Source organism: Poecile atricapillus, chromosome 3 (assembly GCF_030490865.1).
Source record: "Poecile atricapillus isolate bPoeAtr1 chromosome 3, bPoeAtr1.hap1, whole genome shotgun sequence".
NCBI lineage: Eukaryota > Metazoa > Chordata > Aves > Passeriformes > Paridae > Poecile > Poecile atricapillus.
Window position 1 is genome coordinate 22516478 of NC_081251.1, and position 25371 is coordinate 22541848.

At 34.7% G+C, this 25371-nt stretch overlaps 1 protein-coding gene across 1 annotated transcript in view; it reads right to left on the reverse strand.

Annotated features, from left to right (window-relative positions):
- The window catches only part of CSMD1 (CUB and Sushi multiple domains 1), a 1087660-nt gene that overhangs the window by 510004 nt on the left and 552285 nt on the right, over positions 1–25371 (reverse strand). Inside the window, exons 4-5 of the mRNA XM_058836707.1 lie at positions 18361–18555; positions 6706–6913 (exon numbers count right to left, since the gene is read on the reverse strand). Coding sequence (XP_058692690.1) covers positions 6706–6913; positions 18361–18555 — 403 coding nt within the window. The remainder of the gene's footprint in view (positions 1–6705; positions 6914–18360; positions 18556–25371) is intronic.

Genomic DNA, 25371 nt, shown 5'->3' on the forward strand with positions numbered 1-25371 from the left:
CTAATTTTTACATGCCATAGATTATGTAATTTTCACATGGTAACAGAAAACTTTGCAACATGAAAGTCAATAGCAAGAATTTGAGGGTAACTATGCAACTTATTTTCCTGCAAAAAAACTGCTCGTGTCTGGTCAGACAGACAGGTTATCCAGTAGAGAAGTTTGTACTTACTGTTTTCCTAACCGAAACAGCTGATAGGGGAAATCCAGTTAAAAGCTAGAGAAAGGCAAGAGCTCCCAAAAACTATCAGACAGCAAGAGAACCCTTTATCAGTAACTCCAAGACTAGAATATAACTTTGCAGATATTCTCTGGTGAGACAAAAAAAGGTCATGATAACTCTAAAGAGGCTAAAAAAGTAAGCAATTACACATAAATTAATAAAAAATTAATAGATTCCTTAAATTAAAAAGCTGGGCTCTGCCTTCCCTTTGTTGCATGGCCATAGCATATCTTTTCTCACTTGATGGAGAAAGAAACAAAAAATAGTGCCTTATTAGGCACAACTATGTCCCAAGGCTTTTTCCTGGTGTAGAGCTACTTTATTGAAGGTGATCCACAAGCGATACATCTTTCATCAGCAAACCAATAGATGGTGCTCTTTAGCTGTATAATTATGTAATTCTGAGCTAAACACAGCTCAGATGTCTGGATCTAGCCATAGGTGTCTATCGAAAAGGTGATCTAGGCCACTCCATTACCTCATGCATTACTTTGCCATAGGCCTCTCACAAGGAGGGTGGTAATTAAGATAACAACAGATCTATAAACAGCACAGAAAGCATGCAAATTGAAATCCTACTATTTTTAAATGTATCTGAGTGTTTGGACCGGTGTATTTAGCTAAGGAACACAAAATTGTATCCAGCTGTTATAGGAGTTATTCATTAACACAGGAACAAGAAGTGAGTTTCAGACGACTCCAGGTACTTATGTCAAATTGTATGCCAAGATTATAGCAATTCATTAGTGCTGCTTCCAAATCACTCTCATATCCACATATATTTTTATGGCCTTTCACTATGGTATTGAAATGATTTATAAGGAAGTCAGAATAACCCTAAGGTAATTTTAAATAGTATTAGGAAATTAATTTAGACTAAAAAGTATGAAGTGTAGTTCATTCTCCTGTGTTGGTAAATACTGACAAAAAAAGTAAAGAATATTAATTTTGGGTTTAAATTGGAGCACAGTAAGATAAAATCAGTATTGTAAGAGCAAAGAGAAAAAAAAAAATTGAACAACATTTGTTCAAAAGTAGGATTCCACGTTAAAAAAATAATAATTGCAGAATTGTTCTTAGTATCACAATCACCTTTCATACACAGTATAACAGTTTAAGATAATTTGATGATCTTGTAAAAATTATGGCCAAGCCACACTTACATGAAAAAGCCTGAGTTGGACCTATCTTTGCCCATGTGAATTGTCCAGCTTTACCTAACCTACAAATAATAATTAAAAAAACCCACACTTCCATGTCAAAGAGGAGTCCTGGGAAAGACTAAGAGATTTTTAATAGGATCCTTTCCCTAAGAAATAGAATTCTATTTCAAAGGTGTGAAAATTCTGTTTTCAAAACTTTAACTGTGTTCAGCTAAAGTCTGGATTTCTAAGATACTTAAGATACTTCTTAATACTCTCTTTAGATCCAACCTTGATTTAATTTTATGTACCATATAAATTAATCAGAGGTCTAAAGGACATGTTTGGAAGTATATTAAAAGTTACATTCAATGCTCAGAATTTTTTTATTGCTTTGTTTCTAATGTTCTAATAATTAAAAACACAGGAGCCCTTCAGACCCAAAAGGTCAACCATCTGATGGACTTGGACATAGGCTCCACACATAGCAGAGTCAGTCTTTCTGTTATGTTCCCACAAGTACTGTTTGTGGCATTGCAAGCAATAGCTTACCAACTCAAAATAAACTTACATCTAAAACTTGTTATGTAATAGCAAACTAAACAAATTATTCAAATTCAAAAAGTTTTTTTTTCGCCTACAGTCTAACTGATATTTCCACTTATTTTATAGATTAAAAAATCTTTTCTATGTCCTTCACATTAATTTTGCACTGATGTTCCTCTTCTAAAGCCTGTTGACACTTTATTGATTCAAAGCAGAATTAAAAATGTGATCGCCTATATTCATTCAAGATGTAGAGCTACATAACTGCTTTCTAATTAAAAAAAAAAACAACAAAAAAACCACACTCAAAACAAACCAAAAAATCCCCAAACAAATTAACCTTGAATAGCTTTAGACCTTCTAACCATATCATGTACATAAAAGAAATATCTCTTAACTCTTTTATAAACTAAATTGATGTTTTATAAACATCCATTAGGATGGACCTTATGAGTGATTTTAAAAATAAGAAAATGTAAACAAATTTCTTCTTCCTTAGCAATGCATTGGAAAACAAACCAATGATCAGCTATATAAAAAGGAAATTAACTGAACATCCTATAAAACAAGTTTAGAAACATGCAGCATATAATTAATATTAAAAAATCTTTTATGTAGGAGTAAGATGTAAAATCAATATAATTACTATAGCATAAAATCTCTTACATACATATTTTATAGCTACATAAGATTGTTTTCCTTCAGCATTTAGATTCCACTTGTTCTTGCATTTCCATTGCTTTACTTAAAGAAACATGTCCGTCTTTTTTTACCGCAATCGTGCTGGAACTGCTTTGAACCTTGCTGATATGTTTGGAGAGGGTAATCCAGACATATTGCATCATACACTAAAAACACTAAAGAATAATCAGTCTGAAATTACTTTCTTAATTCTTCTCTGTTCCTGGCTTTTACGGTGCTCATGTATGTGTCTTTTTTTACTTATTCTACAGCAAGTATTCCTTTAAGGGGAAAAAACAATCCTAATCACCAGACTGTGTTAATGGAATATGAGACTCCTAATACAGAATTAATGTCTAAAGCTGTTGACAAGATGCCAGATACAATAAAAGGGAGCAATTAAAAAAAGTCACATTTTTAGATGATAACACCCCTAGACCATTAGTTTTAAGTATGGAACAACTTCCCATTTAGACACACAGCTGATTTTAGCATATTACAGAATGCACTGCATTTAGCATGGCTCTAATGTCGCTATGGTAACTGTTCTGGCTTAAATATAGCTAAATGTGTAGCTTCATTCCAAATTTTCCAATAATCCTTTAAACATTTCTTACAAAAACTCCCCACAGCTTCTCCAGACTTTAATCAGTGATCCTGTACTAATCCTGCACTGGTATCACTGATGCCAGTACTGTTCAGAGTATCTTCATCCATGACATAGAAAGTGGGATAAAGTGCAAGTTTGCTGATGACACCAAAATGTGTGGTATATTGACACACCTGAGGAATAGGATGCCATCCAGAGGTGTGGAGTACCCCTGCCCAAAAAAGGCGAGGATTTGATTTTAGATAAGTAGTGTTTAACTGAGAGATGTAGGTTTAAACCTAGGGAAGAGTGGATTCCAGCCCTCTGCCTCGGGGGATGTGCCCTGTAAGCCTGGGAAAAATTGCTCCACCCCCAAAATCACTCATAGGGTTTCAGCCTGCCCGAGTTCTGCCTTTCTTGTGTTGCAATTCATTGTATTCTGCATTAACCCCTCCTATTGTATCCATATTTGTTTGTGCCCCTGGGGCTTCTCCCTTGCTGCGACCAAAACCCAAAAGCCTGCCTTGGTTTGGGGTTCTCCATCTCTGGATTAAGCTGAGTTGGTTCCTGTATTGGTGACACCCCAAAAACTGGGTTCCTGAGTTTAACAAAGCGGAGACCCATCTTGTTGATTTCCATGTCAACCACTGGGGGCTGTAACCTCCCTTCAGTGCAGCAGAATGTAACACAGGGGTACCAGGACAAGCTTGAAAAGTGGACCCATGGACTCACGAGGGTCAAAAAAGCCCTGTTTTTTTGACCAGGTGCTGCACCTGGGTCAGGACAACCCCTCATATCAATCCAAGCTGGGGGATGAACAGACTGAGAGCAGCCCTGCCAAGAAGGACTTGAGGGTGCTAATGGGTGACTGGAAATGAGCTTGCATCATGTGGTCCCGAAAACCAAATGTGTGCTGGGCTGCATCAAATGCACCACATCCAGTAGGGCAATGAAGGGGATTTTGACCCTCTGCTTTCCTCTGCTCTGCTCTGGTGAGACCCCACCTAGAGCTCTACATTCAGCTCTGTCTCAGCACAGGAAAGACCTGTTCAACTGAGTACAGACGAGGGCCACAGAAATGATAAGGCTTGAAAACCTCTCATATGAGAAAAGGCTGAGAGAATTGTGGCTGTTCAGCCTGGAAAGAGAAGGCTCTGTGGAGATCTCATTTCAGCCTTTCAGTACTTAAAGGAGGTTTATAATAAAGAGAGGAAGAGATTATTTTAGCAGAACCTGATTTGATAGGACAAGGAGTAATGATTTTAACGAGTAGATTTAGACTACATATAAAGAAGACATTTTTTGACAGTGAGGGTGGTGAAACACTGGAAACACTGGTTGCCCTGAGAGGTGGTGAGTGCCTATCCCCAGAAACATTCAAGATCAGGACTGAGCAACCTATGATCCAGTAAAAGATGTCCTTGCTCATATTAGAGGGGTATTACTACATGATCTTTTTAAGGTTGCTTCCAACCCAAATTATATTATTATCCAATATTTATTGTTGCTAATTTATTGTGAACACACAAATAATACAGGTTTTAGTGATTAGTGCTAAATAATGATCTCTAGCATACCACAGAAAGCAAAAAAAAAATGTTGATATTGAATTCTAGAAGAAATAAAATTCTTATTATATCTCTGTTCCAATGTAAAGCTGATCAATATTGCATGAGATCAATGCAGAAAGTTTCCAATGCCTTCTGCTCATATTCTTCATCTATTACCAGAAATGAAAAGCACAAGTATGTTGTGAAGTGTCTAGTAGAGTGTCTAACAAAAAATCAAATGGACATATTTTTATGTTCTGTAGAAAAATTGTGTTAGTTCTTCCTCGTCACGATTTCAGCTTCTGAGCCTTAGAAGTCCTAAGAAGAAAACTTTGTCATTGATGATTGTTGTGCATGTCTGTGCATGAGTGAGAGGCAAGGGGGTACTTAGACTGTGTACCTCAGACAGACATGAGCACTTAATTTGATATCAAGCTGCTTCACTGACTGCCATTACACAACTTTTGCTCATGTGGAAATGTTAGAGGGTAATCTTGTGATGATGCCTTTTCCTGGTCTTAAAAAACTGAGAGTCAGACATGGATAAGGGATAAAGGGTTTTTAGCTTGGTATTTAATAAGGATCCTTATGGTGCACCATTTCACCAAGGTGGAATGTGCCACAATGCACACACAACATGAACACGTGTATACAATGTATAGACCTTACAAATTAGCATCTCTAACAAAGATGCCCCAATGGGAGGCCTGGATGAATGGTGTGATATTCCCCCATACAAGGAATTCCCCCCTGGATGGGCCATATCTCTACAGGATATGTTCTAGAGAGGACCTTCGTTTCCCAAAATTGCATAGGGCCCTCCAGGCTCCTACAGTGAGGCCTTTAGGATGTTTGGTCTCCTGCCCTCACAGAATACTAGGGCTATGCTAAGTTATCAGACTTAAGGAATTACAAGTACACATGCTAAGAATACTGAGGATACATAAAAGTTATATGAAAGGTATATAAAAGAAAAGGCAAAAAAATCATCTTGGCATCAGTTACATAGATCTACGTGTCTTTAAACCAAAGGTTTTTACATAGTTGCCATGTATAGTTACCCCACATTTTTACTGATAGATTTTATTGATAGATTTTCAAATGATCAAATGCTAGCTAGAACTTCACAATAATTAATATATTGCACTGCCTAGCCTGTTATGACATTAAAATAACAGTGGGACTGCTTTCTGTCTCTAGAAAGGCATTCTGAAGGTAATAACTATCAGTTATCTATGAGAAGGTCTACATTTTTTCTATGCTAAATTTTGTAGCGATAGTGCATATGTCAAGCACAAGACATTCTCAGAGATGGAAAGGATGAAAAACCTGCATATGTAGGCTGCAAAGAAATCATAATACAAACTGTTCCACAACTTAATCCATTCCCACGGGCAGAACTACCATCTTTTACTTAGGGCAGAGAATGTAGATTAAGTATTACAATTACTAATCCCTAATATTACTAAGCAAACAGTTTTAAAATCAGCTAACATCAGATAGTAATGCTTGCATACATGTGTACATGTAGTAAGACTGAATCACCACCAATTTAGAATAAGATGTCATCTATTAGCTGTCTATATTTTCCTTTCTTACTCAGGCTGACTTTTACTCACTACTTTCATTGCTGAAATACAATACCATAATAAGTCATTCAAGACACAACATCAGAAAATGTTCTTATACCAAGTTCAAATATGTAACATTAATTAAATGCTCACTGATAAGATACCTTACAAATATAACTCTGGTAGATGGAGGAAAATAAGAGGAAGGACAAAGATGTGGAAAGAAACAGAAGCAAACTGGATTTTTTCCCATTCTGAAAGGTGAAAAGGACCAAAAAAACAAAGAAAAAAATGGTCATTACTAACAGGTAGAAAATATCTTAAATATCCTCTGATATCTGTTCAGATAGGCACCAAAAAAAGAAAAACAGGAAGTGAGATCTTTGCAAGATCTCTGACTTACCATATTGATGGTGCTTCTGTTCCACTGATCTCTAGGAAGTCATATCCTTCCTCTAACTGGAAGTCAGTAAAGACCAAAGCAATGGTGTCTCCTGGTTCAGCCAATATGGTCCAGGTGCAATCAGCATTATTCTCATACTCAGAAGGGAAGTGTGGACTTGAAATAGTTCCACTTGTCCCACGTAGTGTCCCTCCACAAGCTCCTTCAGCTGATGAACAGAATATCAATTACTAATGAAGCTTCACTTCAAACGCGTGAATAACCATCCTTGTTTCTGCCATAGCAAATCCAGCTCTTCTCTACCCACTGAGGACCCTTAAGTATATGCACACACAGAAACAAAATATTATCCAAGGAAATGGAATGGAATATTGTCTGGCATTTAAGCAGCAGAGGCTTTTGTTTTGGGTTTTCTGACTTTTTTTTCTTGTTGGTGTCACTTCAGGACCAGGCCAAACAAGGATGAAGGTTAGCAGGGACACCTATTATGAGCTGATTTGGAGAACCTGGCTCTGAAAATGTGTGCACAGAAGAAGACTAAAAAAGAACTGGGCACAAAATCACATAAAAACATTTAGACTCTTTGTGATACAAATCTAAAAATACTGAACAATTATTTTCTTTCACTTATTCTTATAACAAAAAAAAAACAAACAAAAAAAAACCAAAAAAAACAAAACTGAAAAGAAATATTCTTATAGGTTTAAAGGCTATCCTAAACTAGGAAGCATTAATAACATCATAGTAGCCTTTCTGGGTTTTTTTCCTTTGTTCTGAATCAGAATGTTTACAGGTGACAAATTCAGAAGGTTTTGTTGACAGATGGACCTTCCAAGGTTCATGCATGATCAGTTAATAATATATATTTTTAATGACAATTACCAATTTTCAAAATTAAAGGCATAGGAATTTTCTCCTAAATCTTGGATGTTATTTAATATTTTGCCAAAGGATTTAGCAAATATCTTGTATTTTCCTTGGTCAGTAAGATTTTATTGAAAGCTTTAAAATTTTTCTGATTGCCAGCAGTATTTGATATTAAAACATATAATTAAAAACCCACAAGAAAATATGTCATCCATACAATTTATTGACATAAAAAATTAAAAATTCATCAGGTGGCTTTGATAATGTGACTATGAAAGCCAAAGCAATAGTTATTAAAAATATTTCTGCATAGAAGGATCAGAAGAGAAGCATTTTATTTTTATCTGTTTTATCATCTTTACTTAATCCTACTATCATTTGGGATTATTTGCATACTGTAAATGCATATGGAGATTCAAAAACACATAGGTTGGCAAGATGCATAACACAAGGAACTTACAGTCTAATTAGGATAATAACTGAATAGCTAATTAAGACAACAGAAAGGGGTAGGAGTAGACCTTCTCTTCTCAATCATAATTGAAAGCCTGTCAATGAAAATGTGTTTTAAAGGAGAATTTGAGGGAAAAAGGATTTGTAAATCAAAGCAAGAAGAATACTGGGTCTGGACATTAAAAAAAGGAGACTATTAAAAGGGGCTAAATAGCCAATAAGTGACTGAAATAAAAGGAAGATTTGCAAGTGAGGCAGAAAAAGAATAGTTTCTTTAATGCTTAAGTAATGTATAGAGCATTAATTTGACTAAAAAGAAGAGAGAAAGCTGCTGAATGATTCAAACAGGTACCTATTTTTATGTTTCTACATGCAAAATAAATTTTGACATAAACAAATGTGACATAACCTTGGCTACCAAAGCCTTATTGATTTAATTTCTTGGCACAGAAATTTTTCAGAGAAGATCATGTCTTCTCAATAAATTTCATACCTTACTTCCTAGATCCTGATATTTATGTGTTTGTTCTTTTTGAAAATGAAGGAATAGAGCTAGAATAGATTGACTTTCCTAAAAGATTTCTTTTTGTTGGTGAAATCAGGCCATTTCTGTGATCTCTTCCTCAATTTCTGGCTTTTTGTACCATGCATATTGAAATGACCATTGTGCCTCTGAGGAATGAAAGGAGGAAAGGAAGTGAAAATTAAAGAACCACGGATAAAGCTAAGAATCCAGTAAAATTTCCTGGTACATAATACATTCAAAGATTAAAATAATTTGAAAACTACTATAAATCTGTAATAAATCAGAAAGGAGAATTAAGTTTTGTTACTGAATGATATCTAAAATGACTCTTTTTTCCCCAGTGTTTTTGTATGTGTGTGTGTGTCTGTGTGTGTTTTGTTGGGGTTATTTTGTTGTTGTTGTTGTTGCAGTTTTGCTTTTTTCATTTTTTTTTTAAAATAACTTTCTAGCACTTCATTACAGATCATCATCCAATGCAGAAAAGAAAAACAAATTAACTTCATACATCTTGTACCTACACTTTTAAGTTTCAGTTCCAAACACATAACAGTTCCACCTGTATTCTTGAAAGCCAGCAAGCAGACTTTTCCCATGCAGGGTAACCAGCAAGATGAGCAAAATCCTAAGTCAGCCATATATCTTTGGTATTAGCTGCTGCTGTTAAATTTTGTTATGACAGCATCCTCCATTATATCATCTCCCACTGTGTTTATACTGACATTAAGTAACATACTAGTGGTAAATACTATGCTCCTCACTGTTCCTGCTACACAGCTCTTGAATAATCTTTGGGCTCTAAAGCTCAGAATTTTACAGCTGAAATGTAGTTTATTATTACTGGAAAGCACATGCAAAAAATATAAATTTATTCACTGTGCATTACCAGTGAGAGCCAAAGGAACTCAGACTACTACAGCTATCTGCCCAAAGGGATGCATAGCCCTTTAATCTATTCACAACACCATTCTGAAGAGATTTGCAAGAAGTCAAGCTAACACAGAAACTGAAAGAGAACATTAGTCAGCTAGGTAAGACCACAGAAAGCAGCCTGAACCAGAGAATATTTTTTCTCTGACATATGTGGATATGCTCTGGGAATTTCCTTCATCACAAGTGGCACACAGGCTAAGGCAACCAGACTGTTGCATAGTAAAGCATAATGCATTGCTTAAGTGAGTGCAGGCAAGCAGGATGTGGCTGCACTGCTCAGAGGGTAGGACAGAAACTGTCTGGTCTTACACAGCTGGTCCCAGAGACAGTTTGCCTTCTTGGACTGATCATCGTTTTTGGCCATGGCCTTCTTTATGGCACGGTTTTGAGAAAGATAGTTTGAGATAGTGCTCAGGAATCTTAGTGCATCACTATGCTCGCAGTAATTTGATAGCAGATAGTGCCTGAGGCGTTATGAATTCAAACTCTATATGATTTACAAATTGCATTTTAAAATCTGCAAGTAATTAATTCCAAACACTTATGGTTATTTTCAACTTGTAAGCAACTGCACAAAGTGCTGTTTGTATCAGCATAAATGACTACTTGAAACATAAAGCTACAAACATTTGGATCTCTCAGTAGTCAGGAATTAAGTGGTATGAATTTAGAGAATATGCATCTCATATAAAGTACACATACAAAAACATATGGCTGGCACCACTTGACAAAAAACATGTATACTGTACAGATATGCAGCTTAGATAAAACAGATAAACATATCCATCAAGTTTATGTATGCAAAAATTAAAAGTACTACTACGGAAATCAGTGAAAAACCTTTCATTTTCCTTCAAGCTAGAAAGAGTAATTTCACCAAAAATAATAATCTGACAATTTTAGTAAGCTGTGTTTTGCATAAATGAATCTTGCTACAAGTGAGATGCAAGCCTTGATGAGCAGATAGCCAAGGATGAAGTAAGAGCAAAACCAGAATCTTAGAAATCTTCCTTTGAATTGGTTTAGGTATCTTTTGAACATTCAATCATTTTTGCAGGACTTATCTCTCCTCACCACATAAATGCTTTCCAGAGTGCAATGTTCTGTATTCTATATGGCTTTTTTTTAATATACCACATAATAAAATGTTTAGGTAAAAAAAAATATATATTTATTGCATCATAAAAACGAAACAAAGCAAAAACCCTTAATACTAACCTAACCTTCAAAAATTTACTTAGAATCTTTCAGAATCAATTTAGAATTTGAATTTACATATTTGAATTGGTTTTTCCACCTTAAGTTTATATTTCAACTTCATGTGAAAAATCACATTACTACACTACTCTTGGAACATAAGTAATAAAAGCATTTTATGTGGTGATTTAAAGTACAAAATTCACAGTAATAAAGTTTTTTCTTATGTAATTAGTAGTAATTTCCTTATCTATAACTAGCAATTGCATAGGTGCAATTAAAAACGAGTGATATTTTATGAATCGTCATCAAATTACATATTGTCAATTTGAGTCACATTTTATAAGTCTTATCAATTAAAGAAAACTGCAGCTTTAGAGGGTTCTAAATGAACCATGGGCCTAAATTATTTAGCAAGCTTTATTAAATGCTTCTCTGAAATAGTTGTTTCTTTATCGAGGCTGGAGAGCACATCCACGTAGAGAGATCTGGGGCCTTGAGCTGATGGCAAGTTGAACGTGAGCCAGCAGTGTCCTGGCAGCCAGGAGGGAAAAACCTGTCCTGGGGCCATCAGGCCCAGCATGGCCAGCCAGGCAAGGGGGACTGTCCCTTTCTGCATAGCTCTGGAATGTCCCCACCTCAGGTACAGTGTGCAGTTCTGGAAGCCTCAATATATGAAGGACATCAAAAGATCAGAGTGTGTGCAGAGGAGATCTCGAGGGCAACACTCAGGAGGTGTGGCTGAGGTCCCTTGGCTTGTTCAGCCTGGAGTACGAGGAGTTTGGTAACAGCTTTTTCAAAAGAGGACTTCAAAATTATAATTTTAAAATGTCTTACTGACAACAACATAAAAACAAGCCATAGTGTACCAATGAAAAGTTTAAAAATAAATTTTAGCATGTCATTGGCAACTGTCAAGCTGCTAAACTGCAGCTTCAGAACAACCAAACACATTACAAAGTGTTACAATGGTGTAGCATTATGCATTCATCTGATAGCTCATTCATCGAATTTAATTCCAACAGGCAGACAGCTATTTAACCATCAAAATATACAGCTCTACTTCCTTATCTTCTTTACTATTTTAGGTTTTTACTGACTTATTTTGAATAGATAAAAGCAAATACTCCTGCTTCTTTTCTGTGTTATAAAAAATAGAAACTTGCTAGAAGTTGCTTGGGGTTTATTCTGCCATCACTTGAATCCAGATGTATTCCATCTCAGCTAAGTGCTCTAATCAGTTTGCCTCCCTTTCTCAATTTCTTCTCTAGCTGTTGAGAAACTTCACATAAATTAAATACTCATTAGAACATTCATCTAAGATTAATTTTATTTTTATCTACATGGTTGTAAAAGGGCACTTCAAAATAATTTGGATTGCTCTCTAAGTAGAATTTTGGGGTGGGGGGGTTGGTTAAAATTTCAGAAATTATTGTAGTTTAGCAAAACAGAATCTATTTTGCATATATTAAATAATCATATTCCTCACATTAAACTAATAGTATTTACAAAATAGTAACACACAAGTTGTTGCAATTTGTTTGGGTACCTATGGACAACCATTCCAGCTGCAGCACTATGAACATTTTAGCTTTGAGATTCCAGTGAGCTTGATCCAAGTAGACCCCAGTCGGTCATTCCACATTTACGGGCCCTGAGAATACTGGACTCAGATGGGTAATCTTGCCCTGGTTGTTTTCATTTCGTAAACATTTTGATTTATTTATTAACTTTTATTTATTCTATCATATTGATTTGTTATATTATACTTGGTATGTTATATTATAAAGTCTTATTTCATCTCCATCTACTCTAAACAGGATAACTGATCAATTAGTCAAAAAAGTTTCATACTTCAAATAATACAGAAATAGTGATGGACTAATTATTTGCTACCCTGGCAGAGGAGTTCATTTATGACAGCTTGTACTTAAGCAAACTTAAAATCAAAACCCAACTCTAACACATTTTTTTTTATGTAAAAACATGGTTTTAAGAGAAGAGAGTTAAGTGAAGAAGTTCACAAATTAATCAGCAGTAATCTCATACTCTCTCTCGCAAAAAATAAAATATCAGTCTTCAGGTTATGGTAAATATTATCGGATTTTTCAGTTAATTTTCCTAAACTTTTCCAGTGACATGATTATCTTCACTTGAGAATATGTTTTTGAAGCTGATAATGATCCCTTAAAAGAGCAGCCAACAACAAATGAAGTCCTAATTTTGAAGCAAAATCAGAAAAGGGTGAATTCTTTGAGACCAAATTAATGATCATTGAAAATTTCACTTTTTTTTTTTTTTACTAATTAGGAAATTTAATCCAGTTGTTCTCAGAACTCTATGAGCATTTATCAAATCCTTCATCTTTTTATGACTGTTTCTGGTTTGCTTTTAATTTTTAATAAATTAATCTTTCTCTGATCTTAACTGTGCTCATGGCTGAAGTTTTGTTTTCCATTCTTTGACTTTACTGCATCATTCTGGACACCTGTTATGTTTTCATTGTGCTGGTCATTTCATTTTTTAATTTGTTCCAAACTTCCAGGCCTCCTATTTCAAGATCAAGCTTTGAACTGGCATCTTTTCATTTTTTATCAGGTTCCCTCCATAGGTACTGACACATGCTGGAACCATAGGATCTAAATATAGATATACGTATGTGTAAATATATGTATATACATAAACACACAAACACACACATACAGATATATAAAACTACTTGGATCTGTGTCCTTAAATCTCTCGGGTGTGATCTACTAGTCCTTCACTACCATGTAAGAAATTACACAGTATCTGCTTTCCTATCTGCTTTTCCTGAAACACTTCTCTAACTTGTTATTTGATGAGTTACAATGAGGGCTTTTTCCAAATTTCATCTCAGTGTAAATACTGCACCAAATCAGATTATTCTGGAAAATTACTCAGACAGGAATGCACTATGTCACTCTACAAATTAGAGACTATAGGGTGGATATGGGGAAAATATTATCACTTTATCATGTAATGTAACATGAGTAAGCAAAATTACGGGATTTTTTTTTTTTTTCCTTTTTAATTTTTTTAATTGTAAACATGCATAAATGTGGGATCAGGACATCTTTTTGTCCTCAAACTTATAAAACAGTGTCTGTCTAAACATCAGAGGTTGAGAAAAAAATATAACAGAATTACTTACTACCTCAGAAGGTATGGATAACAACAAAAACATCATTTTCTCTTTGCTATATTTTTTTTTCAAAAAAGTCAGCTCAGCATCTCTATTCAGTTTATTTTACTCTAAGTGACCCACAGACTCTTTTTTCTTTCATCCTTTGTTAAGGAATACCTTTTTTGATTCTATATATATATAAATACACGTGTGTGTGTGTGTGTATGTATGTATGTAAAAATATGTATTTTAACCACAATATTTCTCTAACAATAGCTCTTAAATCTGAAACCTGATTAATTATTACTTGTTCCTTTTGGACTTTTCTGACATAAGATCTTTTTTACTTTATTTTCTTTATTTTCCCTCCAATAGATGGATGTGTTTTTAATGATAATATATTACATATTCCTCCCTTCACAGCTATTTTTATTGTTAGAAAAAGCTTACCATTGTAATATCACTAATCCAATTTGTATTCCTAATGTTAGCTTCATAAAAATCTTGACTCATGCAACTATAATCAACTAGGGATTCTCAAAATTACTGAGAATTGAGAACCCAATTATACAAAGTTCATTTAGAAGTAGTCACATATCATAAATCAGCTATTAGTGGAACTACTGAAGAGAATGAAATTAACTTTCAAAATGTTTCAGAATTGTACTGCACAGTGTTTCAACCTCAAGACAAAGAAGGCAAATGTTTTGGATGACACTATTATGGCAGCTGAGAATGAGACAACAAAAAACTTTTTAATTCACCAGGAAAAAAATATTAACATAATATAGGTTGGCCATTGATTCTCTATGAATATTTTTGTAAGTATACAAAAGTCTAATTTGTAAGTATATTTGAATATACCTATAATTTTTTTTTTCAGAAACTCATGGCAAACTTCCCAGCTTTCTTTTAATAGTTGAAAATTCCATAGTTGCTCTTATTTACCTTGTGGAAAAATGACTAGGTTTTAATAATTATCTCATCCTTCAGGATTTACCTTTGAACTTTTCTCTGGGGATTGCTTCCTATTTGTGGGATCCAGGTATTTTATTGAAATAAAACAGGAAAAACAATATCTTGACAGTAAAATTCTCTAAACTTTCAAAAAATGGCATTAACTCATTCGATTTCTGTTCATTCAAATCCATTATTGAGTTTCCAGCACAGTCCAGCTCCATCACTCTCACTATGGCTGTAGTTTAAAAGGGGAACTTCTGAAACTGAGCAGCAGCCAGAGAAAGAAAATGGAAAATACAAGAGTCAACGCTGTCTACATCTTCCGGGAGAATTAGTAATCCACTAGGAATTCTTCTAGCAAAACTAGCAGTTATACAGTTAGACAATGCTTAAATTATGGGACACCAGCTTCTTAATGTTTCTGGAGTTATTATGCAACAAAATTGCAGAAAGTAGTATTTTTTCGGCATCAGCAAAAGTAGGGAAATGTACCACAGAGAACAAGGCTGTTATGATTTTTTAGTATATAAGCCTCAGAGCTTTATTTAACTCTGTTATATTATCTTGAATGTGTGTCATGAAATTAGTTTATGATGACAACAAAGAAGAATACCATCTGGAAACAGAGCTGTAACAAAAGATGCTTTCATGGAAAAGATCAAGGTTCTTAGAGAAACAATTGGGGAACATGTCTTGCTTGAAGTTATAGTGAATGGAATGGACTACCTCATGGCATATGTTTCAGACTGATAAAATGAAATAAAACAAGGAATGCCTAAAATATCTCATCAAATCCAAATTCCACATGAATTCTAAAAATTCACTGAGGCAATGGCTTGGCTCATGTAAGTTATTAATTGTTAAATAACCTTTCTTTTATTATCCTCATTTCTTGTCAGAATGTACACAGAATTGTTTGGATTTTGTGTGAGGTCTGCAGGAGGTTTAGGAACACACCTGATTTTTTATTAAAAGGTTAAATTTGTGAGTTACAAATCATGGACAGAATTTCAGTCTTGTGAAAGATATTTGTATGCAGGCAAACACAGCCAGAACAGGCAGTATCTGGAGAAATATAAGAAATATTTAGTAGACACTGCTGATACCATGAATTTATGTATATTTTTCTGACACCTGTTTGCTACCCCTTAGTAAAATGACAAAAAAAGCCAAATCCAAACATTTAAGATCAGACACTGAATGGTTAGAAAATTTTTGTTTCTTTCTGTTTTGAAGCACTAGTAGAAGAATTATCTGTTGAGTACTGATTGAAATCAAATACAAAAAACAGACCTGGCCAAAATATTTCTTAGGTTTTTTGATTACTAACCCTTGCATTTTTTTTGGAGCACAGAAAAGTATAAAATATTTATTTGCAGTGAGGAATTATGATACAAGAGCCTTACTCACAAGTAACCATTACTGGATGAAGCAACTTCCCTTTGTTGCTCACCCACATGGGCACCAATAATACTGCCAAGAGAGTGGTAGGAGTAGCAGAGAAGGGTATCCACAGGGCATGAGAAAAGGCTGAAGAGCACAGGAAACCAGAGAAGTTCTAAATCCAAGGGGAAAAGTTCAGGTAGGAGTATCAGATTCCAGCAGAATGGCACTTTACTAAGGAGCTGGTGCTGGGTAACCGGGCTTTGACTTCTTTGACCACAGGGTCTCCTTCAAGGAATGAGGACAGGAGGGGAGATATAGGATTTGCCTGGCTGAACAGGGAAAGAGCTCTGCTGACCTAGTGAAGAGAGCTCTAAACTAAGTTTGTCATGGACAAATGCCAAAACCTAAAGGCAAATGGGAGAACAGGCCCAGGGAAGAAGGCATGGGGAGAAGGCAGTGAATGTTTCCCTCCCTTCCTCTCACAAAGCAACATGAAGCCATTTGATGTGCCTGTATGAAAAAACATGCTCCACAGGACAAACTGGGCAAACTGAAAGTTTTAGACACAGATTCTATCTATGATTTTCTAATGGAGGAAAAAAAGAAGGCTGCACCTTACACAAAGTAGGATCTTGAATTAACAGAGCTCTCTCTACTGCACTATAGGCAATGAACTGTGAAGCTCCTGTGGGCTAGAATGAGAAGGGAAAGTCAAGAGGGAGGTCATTATTGAATATCTGCTATAGGTTATCTGATTGAGCAGTGATCAAAACTGTAAAAGCATCAGAAGTTTCCCAGACACAAGGTCTGGTTATCATCAGAGACTTCAACCACCCCAGCATCTCTGGGGATGGCAGCATAGCAGAGGGCAAGCAATGCACTAGATATCTGATTTCACTTTTTTTTTTAATGCACATACAGGACAGACCAACCTGATGTAGGAGCAAAGAACATGCAGCCAAGTCATATTTAAGAGCAGCTGTAGTCACAATTACCATTAGCTGAATATCTTGAGGGAAGTGAGAAAGGCAATTTATAGAATCAACACCTTGGACTTCAGCAAAGTAGATTTCAACTTATTTATGAAGTGATAAGCAGGATGTCATGGGATGATGTCTTGAAGGGTAGAACTGCCATTCAGACAGACTTTTATGGCAGGATTTAACAAGCTGGGAAAATAACAGAAATCTCATGAAATTCCAAAACAGAAATGCAATATACCTGGAAAAGTCCTATACCTGGAACAGGATCATTCCATGTAGAAAGGAATAATTTGCTAGGTGGCAGTTCTGACAAAAGGACCTGAAATCCTGGTGAAACACAAGCTGAGTGTATGGTGCACCTCTGCAGTATTGAAAGCTTACCTCATATGTGTTGCATGAGCAAGAGCACAGCCAGCAGCTAAAGAGAGTTCATCTGCTTGGCACTTAGGAGGCCCCATCTAGAATGCTTTGTCCAACCCAGGGTCCTTCAGCACAAAAGAGACACTGACAGTGACAGACTAGAACAAGCCCAGAGAATGGCCACTAAAACTTCAAGATGCTGAAGAACACATTGTATGAGATATGAGAATGAAGGTAAAGGATTTTTCAGACTGGACGAGTGGAGGGTATGTGAAAATCTTATAGCAGTGTTTAGTTTAGGAAAGAACCAGAATGGAAACAGAACCTTTTCATAGACACAGAAAAGAGGAAGTAGACATAATCTGTAAAATTCTTATTTAAATTGGACGTGAGAATGAGGGCAGCTGGGAACCATAACAGGTTTCCAGACAGACTTTACAAACTTCATCCATGGAGATATTCAATTTTCAACTAGGCAAAACCCTGAGCAATCTGACACAACTTTGAAGTTATCTATGCTCTGAGCAGGAGTAGGATTCAAAGGGATTGGACCGCCCTTCAAAGTTTACATCACTGAAGCTTTTTCCTGGCTGGGGGCCAGGTCCTGTCATTATATTGATATAGCTGTGTCCCACGTAAACAGAAAGGAAAAAGCATAAGTAGATCATTATCTGTCTCTGAATGCAAACTCTGGAGTGTCACTGCTTGAGTTATTACAGTTTTAAATGGTGTCAATTTTTAGACAGGAGATTAGTACACTTTAATTAAGGGGAAAAAACCCTCAAAATAAATTTATTTAATCTGCTGTTTGTATTTAATAGATATTTTATGTCTTCGTTTTTTACCTCTGCAAAACGGAACTGGAAAATCCCACGATGCACCATTTCCAGGACTCACAATACACGTCAACATGGCATGGCCTTCTAGGATGTAACCAGAGATACAGCTATATCGGATTTTATCTCCAATGTTGAATCTGGTTCCATGAAGTACTCCTTTAGGTATTTCTCCTGGGTTGCCACATGTATGACTAGGCAATACTGTCAAAAGAAAGAATGAAATAAAATACAGTTGAAATTTGCAGAATGAAATAATAATACTTGTCTAACAATTATAATTGACTATTTGGCTTTGGTTTTGTTTTGTTTCTTTAAATATGATTCCTTATACAAATAAGGTGAAATTAGCTTATGGAATCTTCTTGTGCAAAACATTTCAGTTTTTAATAGATGCCATCATTTTCAAAGTTAATTTCAAACTCAGTTCTTGGTTTAACAGTCTTTCAGTGGAGTCCCTTACAGATCTATTTTCAAGCAAAGTGTACTACATATCTTGCTGCTTTTCTTTGAATGGAGTGAAAGAAATTTGTATTTAATTCTACCTTGTCAATATTGCAAAGATATTCATACAACATAATTATGGGTGCAGGCAGTAGAAAGCCCTTTATGTACAGTTTTCATTTAGGTGGTGAAATAGCAGTTTAAAAGAATCCAATAATTAACTGTTCTCTGACAGTAAATTAAAGCCTCAAGTATATAAAAAAAGTTTGATTTTCTTCTTAGTTTCACATTAGTTCAGGTTCTAGAAAGTAAATTAAGTCAATATTTATTAAAAGAAACAGAAAATATTAAAATAACTAAGCAGTGACATTGGAAAAATATGAATGGACACATTTTCTTCTTTTTTTATTGCAGAAACTAATGACCATTTGTAAATATTAGATATTTGAAAGAGGTTGTCTGAACAAGTTATCATCTTGAAGATGACACTCCTCCACCTACAAAAAACCAAAAAATGTATGTAGGGGAGGAGAAAAATTGGTTTGGGTCTCAAACTTCTTTGAAAGTTTTTAATGGAACACCACTCCTTTCATTGAAGTAGTACAACTTAAAGTTCTTTAATTTCCCTTAGAGAAGAGCTAGAGAGCTAAAATGGTCATGAGCAGAGCACACAATATAAACATGTGCATCAAAGAAATGGTGGTCTGAAAAGCTCACATGTAATTCAGGTATAATTTCAGAAGCCACATGTTTGATAAGCAAATTCTTTTACTTCCTACTTCCTCTTCCTCCTTACTATACCCATTTACAGACGAAACTTAACCATGGCAGCCTCTAACCTGCTTGTTGAGAGGATTAATTACTCAATACAAGCATATCCTCAGAATGTTTTAAAGCATTATATCAATATTAATTATGCCCCATTATACCATGTAAGTTCAATTAGTGAATGCACACCCTTAATTCACTACTCAGTCACGGTAGCATTTAGAGGATGGTAATGACACTAAATTTACAAGTCAAGTTATAAAAAATTTTGAAAAGGCCAAGAAACATGAAAAGATATTAGAAGAGAGAACATTTTCACTTGCAACATTATTTTATTATAAAAGTACCAAAATATTCTACAAACACTAGCAAGAAAACAAAAATCACCCAAGACTCTAATGAATGAGGAGTTAGACATGTCTTCTACACATTGCAGATCAAAGATTTAAGATTTCTTGAGTTAAGGAAATTAATTAAAGTTTTTTTTTAAATAGCTGTCAAAGGTAGAAGCAAACATTATGATACCTGGCTTATTTTGTACTGTTTCAGCAGGTTGAACAGAATAAGGTATTTCTCTGGATATGCTCATTTACATTGATAAAAAAGTCACCTCTTCATTCACATATATCAGAAACATTACAGATAAAATAAAGTCTTACATATAAAATAAAGATATCAGAATGATTAGAATAAAATAAAAATACTGATTTGTATTACAAAAAGGTGAAAATGATGATCTATTACAAGCTACAGCATATACTGTTATATGTTTTTAGGACTACAGAAAATGCTACCTCTATCTTTTCAAACTTTCCCCTTTTCACTGTCTTCGTCATGATAGGTTAACACAGGCATTTGTTCAGTACAAGTCAAACATATAAAAATTTTTAAACTCCTTTGATACAGGAGAATACTTGGCTTTGAGAAAAAAATTCTTTGTTATTTTCTAATCAAAATATTTTTACAAAAAACTTTAAATTGAAGTAGCTTCATGAAAAAATCTGATGCATGCAGCAAAGATTTATACAATCCAAAAGCCAGCTTTTATTTTTATGAGAGGGTATTCTATCAGAAAAAAAAAAAATTGCATTATTCAAAGCTACTATGAATTCCGGTAGACTGCATTCCCAAGGAAACACATCACAAAAAATCTACATCTGCCATATAAATAACAACTGTCACTGGCCAACTGCTGAAACTGTATTGCAGCAAGTCAGTCTTGTATCTCTGAAAAATCTTCTAAAATATGATGTTTACCTGCATCTTCTTACCACTACCTCTGTCAAGAACTTCAGAGAAAATGGTACTTGGCATCCTGAAAATTGCAAGCACTTTACCACAACCTCCGAAAATCCAGTGAAAAATGAGTGATCTGAGAATGACAGCTATACTCAATAATACATGTAATAGTTCACAGGACTTCACCACTTTTCAAGATCAAGCATTCAACTACATTATTTATGTGCTTTTCTAAAACTTTGACTGAAGTATATTAAGATAGACACAGAGTTTCATTTGCACAGACTTTACTGTTTCTAGTCTAGACCTAAGATGAATTACCCTTTGAAGGTTCCTAACAGTGAACAAAATAGTTTAATCTTTGGATTATGAGGATTCTAGCTGTCCAAAGCTATCATATGCATCCATCAAGCTTTAAATTCACTGCCAAATTTCCAGTAAAAGGCCCATATTTGTCTGTAGAGTTACTGAGGTCTACTGTCAATAAGATTGCAGTAACAGGCTCTTGATTCATTACTTTGATGTTAGCTGTGTATTGAGAACTATTATAAACTATACTACACTGAAGCACTTAAGATAATGGATTTTTTATATAGAACTAATGTTAGAGTGCTCTCACCATGCTTCATAACTTTTTTTTTTTTTCACTCAAGTCCTTTCCAATTTTGGAAAAAAAAAAGTAATTCCAGTGTTTGAAGAAAAATCTGTGTAGTCTTGGTATTTAGTCTTAGGAAAAAATATGCACAGTGGATAGCCCAGGATGTCTTTCTCCAATTTTCTTCTCAAGTGGTGTGTCTATCTTCACCATTCTGACAGACATAAAAACCTGTGTAGACTTCACTTCTTAGCACAGATCAATCTGTAACACTTCTTATTAATTAAGATTTATTCATAAAATTAAGCTAAAAGATAGGGCTTCCTCATATATTACCTCTGTCTTCCTGGACAGAAGAAACTTTTGACAAATGCACATGATCAAAATGCATAATGAAAAAAATTAATGATCTAAAATGCCAAAGGTTTAACTTCCTATTCAAACAAACTATGCATGCTAAACTTTTATTTTTTTCAGAAAAGCATTCCAAACATTACAATCTATAAATGTAATGTTAGTATTTATTATGAGACAGAAACAATATAGCAGGACTGTAAAAAATTGTAGAAAAATGGAAGCTTGGTGATATATGAATTTTCAATTAAAGGTTATTAAATAAACTCATATTTAACAAATTATTCATTCAAAATGGCATGTATCAGATTATTTATACAACCTTTTCAAGACTCTTTTTAAGGCTAAACTTTATTTATTTGCAACACAGGCCACTTGAAAAAAATATTGACAGCACCTTAAACATAGTAATCCTTTGCTTTCACTTATGAAGAGTTTCCTTTGTTTTTTTCCTATATATTAAACTTCATCATCTACCTCTTTCTGATTTATCATACCAGAGAAACCCCTAAAATTAAACAGCAGTGGTTGATAATGAAAAAAAAAAAGTATATATATAAATGGTAGCTGTCACTGGACTGAATAAACTTTTGAAGGACTTTTTCACCCAAGTTTTCTTACTGTGGTCTCCACACTGGAATGGAAGAGTCTTTAAATACGCAATAAGCAATACCTAAAGTTTTTCACGTGTTCACTTCAAGCAGTGCCACTTTCAATGCCACTTCATGGCATCGTGACACTGGCAATGTTATGTCCTGATTTGGTAAGATCTTTTTTTCTGTTTTGGTTTAAGAAGTTGAGATATGTTCTGATAAGTCCTGAAGGATTTGAGGTCTCTGGCAGCCCAAATCCTATTAAATGTTACGTGAATAAGACATCTGGATTTCAAAACAGTTATAAAACGATAAAAATTAACTTCCCAACCTTTGCTGAAGTTAGTATTCAGAAGCTCAATTTGTCTATAATTTTCAGGAGAAATAACAGATTTCTTTTTTGTCTCAATCATCAACTAGATTGCAAAGATTGCCTAGAGGCTTTAGCAGCAAAAAGCTCAAACTGCTTATGTCAGTTAAAATTATGTCAGTTTCACCCTTCTGTGAACCACTTGCTCAGCTTATATAGGCCACACACAGTAGTTGGAACTTGACAGCAACAATTCAGAAAGCAGCTTAGTGCCAATTTTGAAAAATAGGAAGGGGAAACAAGAAAGAAAAGGAACTAAGTAAATGTTTTTCTTACATTTATTTCAATATCTTCACATGACTTTACAAGGATGTACTGTATTTGTTATTTTTCCTGTTACTGAAACAGCTGAAAAAGTTTTCCATATTGCACTTAGGTTTAGCCAAATGCAAACTTGCTGACTTTTTGCTGTTCCATAGTCCATCTACTACAATCCCCTGAGTGTTTTCTGACATTACCTTAAATTGGTGGCCACAGGCAAAACCACACACAAAGGAAAAAGCATAAGTTAGGAGGAAGTGAGATACTCCTTTGATACTAATGATAACTTTGGAATTACAACACTGGGAGGGACTTCAGAAGCTCTGTGAAGAAAATCAGGGTTTCAGAAAATTTCAGGGTATATGTCAAGATTTTCAGTGAGCCACAGCCCATGATACCCTTGTAGTCCACATGGCTACAGTAACAGTTGCATTTTGCCATTTCATGCATAAATAGAAGACATATATTCAACTGTATTTACAGCTTCAGAAGAAGAAAACAGGTTTTGAGGAAGGTAATTACTATATATATATATGTATGTATGTATGTATGTATGTATGTATGTATAATTATTCATATAAACAGAACACAATAAGATCACAAATAGAAGATAAAAACAGCTCCATTTCTTTGCAAGAGTGGCATTGAAACTGAAGTTTCTACTCAGCAATCTGAGTATCTTTTTCAAATTTTAACTTTCAGTTAAACATTAGACTGGAGGAGGAGCTAACAGAATCACTAATGGTAAATCATGCACAGAATTTTCAACTTTATTCTCTCCAATTTTGAGGAAATTTTTCTCGAGTTACAAATAATCGTGATCAGAATCTACTACTAGAAGGGTAGTAGCCAATTATTTGTCATTTGCACATGTGCACATACACCCACACAGACACAACTAACTTGTGAAAGCTTTAGTGTGCAAGTTACCTAATAACAAATTTACATCTTTCTTAAAAATTATTTAATCAAAAATTAATGAATTTCACTATGTTTACTCTAGAGGAAGGAAGAGTTCACTCATAGAAACAAAAACATACAAAGTGCAGCTTCACTGAATACCTGATAATTAAGCCATATTTACACGCAAAACTGTCAAATGCAATGTTCAAGGGTCTACAGGGCACAGATTTGTACCTATTGCAGCATTCAACATGGCTCTCTATTTATCTGCTGGCACCCTTTTTGTTCAGACTGTTTTTGTTGCAATTTTTTTCTTAAAATAATCCAAGAAAAAAACCCCACCCAGACTTATTGGGTGACAGAAATAAAGCTGTCATGTTTAGTCTTGCTATCTTATTTTTATCCAGTCCCAAGATCAGAAGAAATTTCTTTCCTGTTGCACGTTATTTTCTATATTTGTGCACACATGAAACATTGCAATATTTGCTAGATAAAATGCTTAAATTGTAACACTTTTGAAAGATTCAGCTTTCTTGTTTTACAAGCATTTACCCAACTGTCTGTCCATCTCTAAGGATGTACAAAACTGTATTGGATTGAAAGCCATGAAAATCATTTAGGAGTATACAGCACCTTTAAAACTTTAATACATCTTTCACATTAAGATTGATATTTTAATTTTCTTTTGCAGGTAATAACCAAAGATTGATGGATTTTATTTTTATTGTGTTCACTTTTATTATGTAATAAATGTCTTGCTCTTGGTTATAAGATCATAAAAGTCACTATCATACAAACAATGCCAGAAAACTCTCAAGTGCAAAGGCAATCTGAAGTTAGAGCTAAAACTTTCTATTTCCTCATATTTTGCTTCAGATGTGCTACACACACAGGTGAACTGAGATCAAACAATATTTTGAGATTTTAGATCTCTCTTGAATGAAGAGAACACGTGGAGCATGGCAGTCCAGGCCAGGGCTATAAAAAATATTTGAGGATGTGCAAAATTTATAAACAGAAACTTGTCCAGCTATCAGAAATGAAAACTAATTAATGATTTTCTTAAAAAATATCAAAACAATGCCCTTCCATCTCCTCTAAAATGTTCAGTGTATTCTATGGTCTGTCTTCCAGTTTGTCAGTACAATCGTCATAAGCATGCACAGTATCTGCCCTTTGCATTCAAAGAAAGACCTTCTAGCAAAGAAGGAACCCCTGTCTTAACTATCCTTCCACAGCATTAAACTTACAAACAGTCAATAACAAAAATTCAATTGGAAGACTACCTCTAGTTCATCACCTCACATATGATAACAAATTAATCCAATAAAGCATCTTTTTTAACCTGACCACTTTTGAGGATCCCATTTGGCAAAAGACCTATATTCATAAAAAATCATCCATCCTGTCTTTGAAAGCACTGGGGACATGAGGGTAAAAACAACATCTCTGTGTGTTAAAAGAGGCACTTTTGAAGCAAAAAGGTAAGTGCA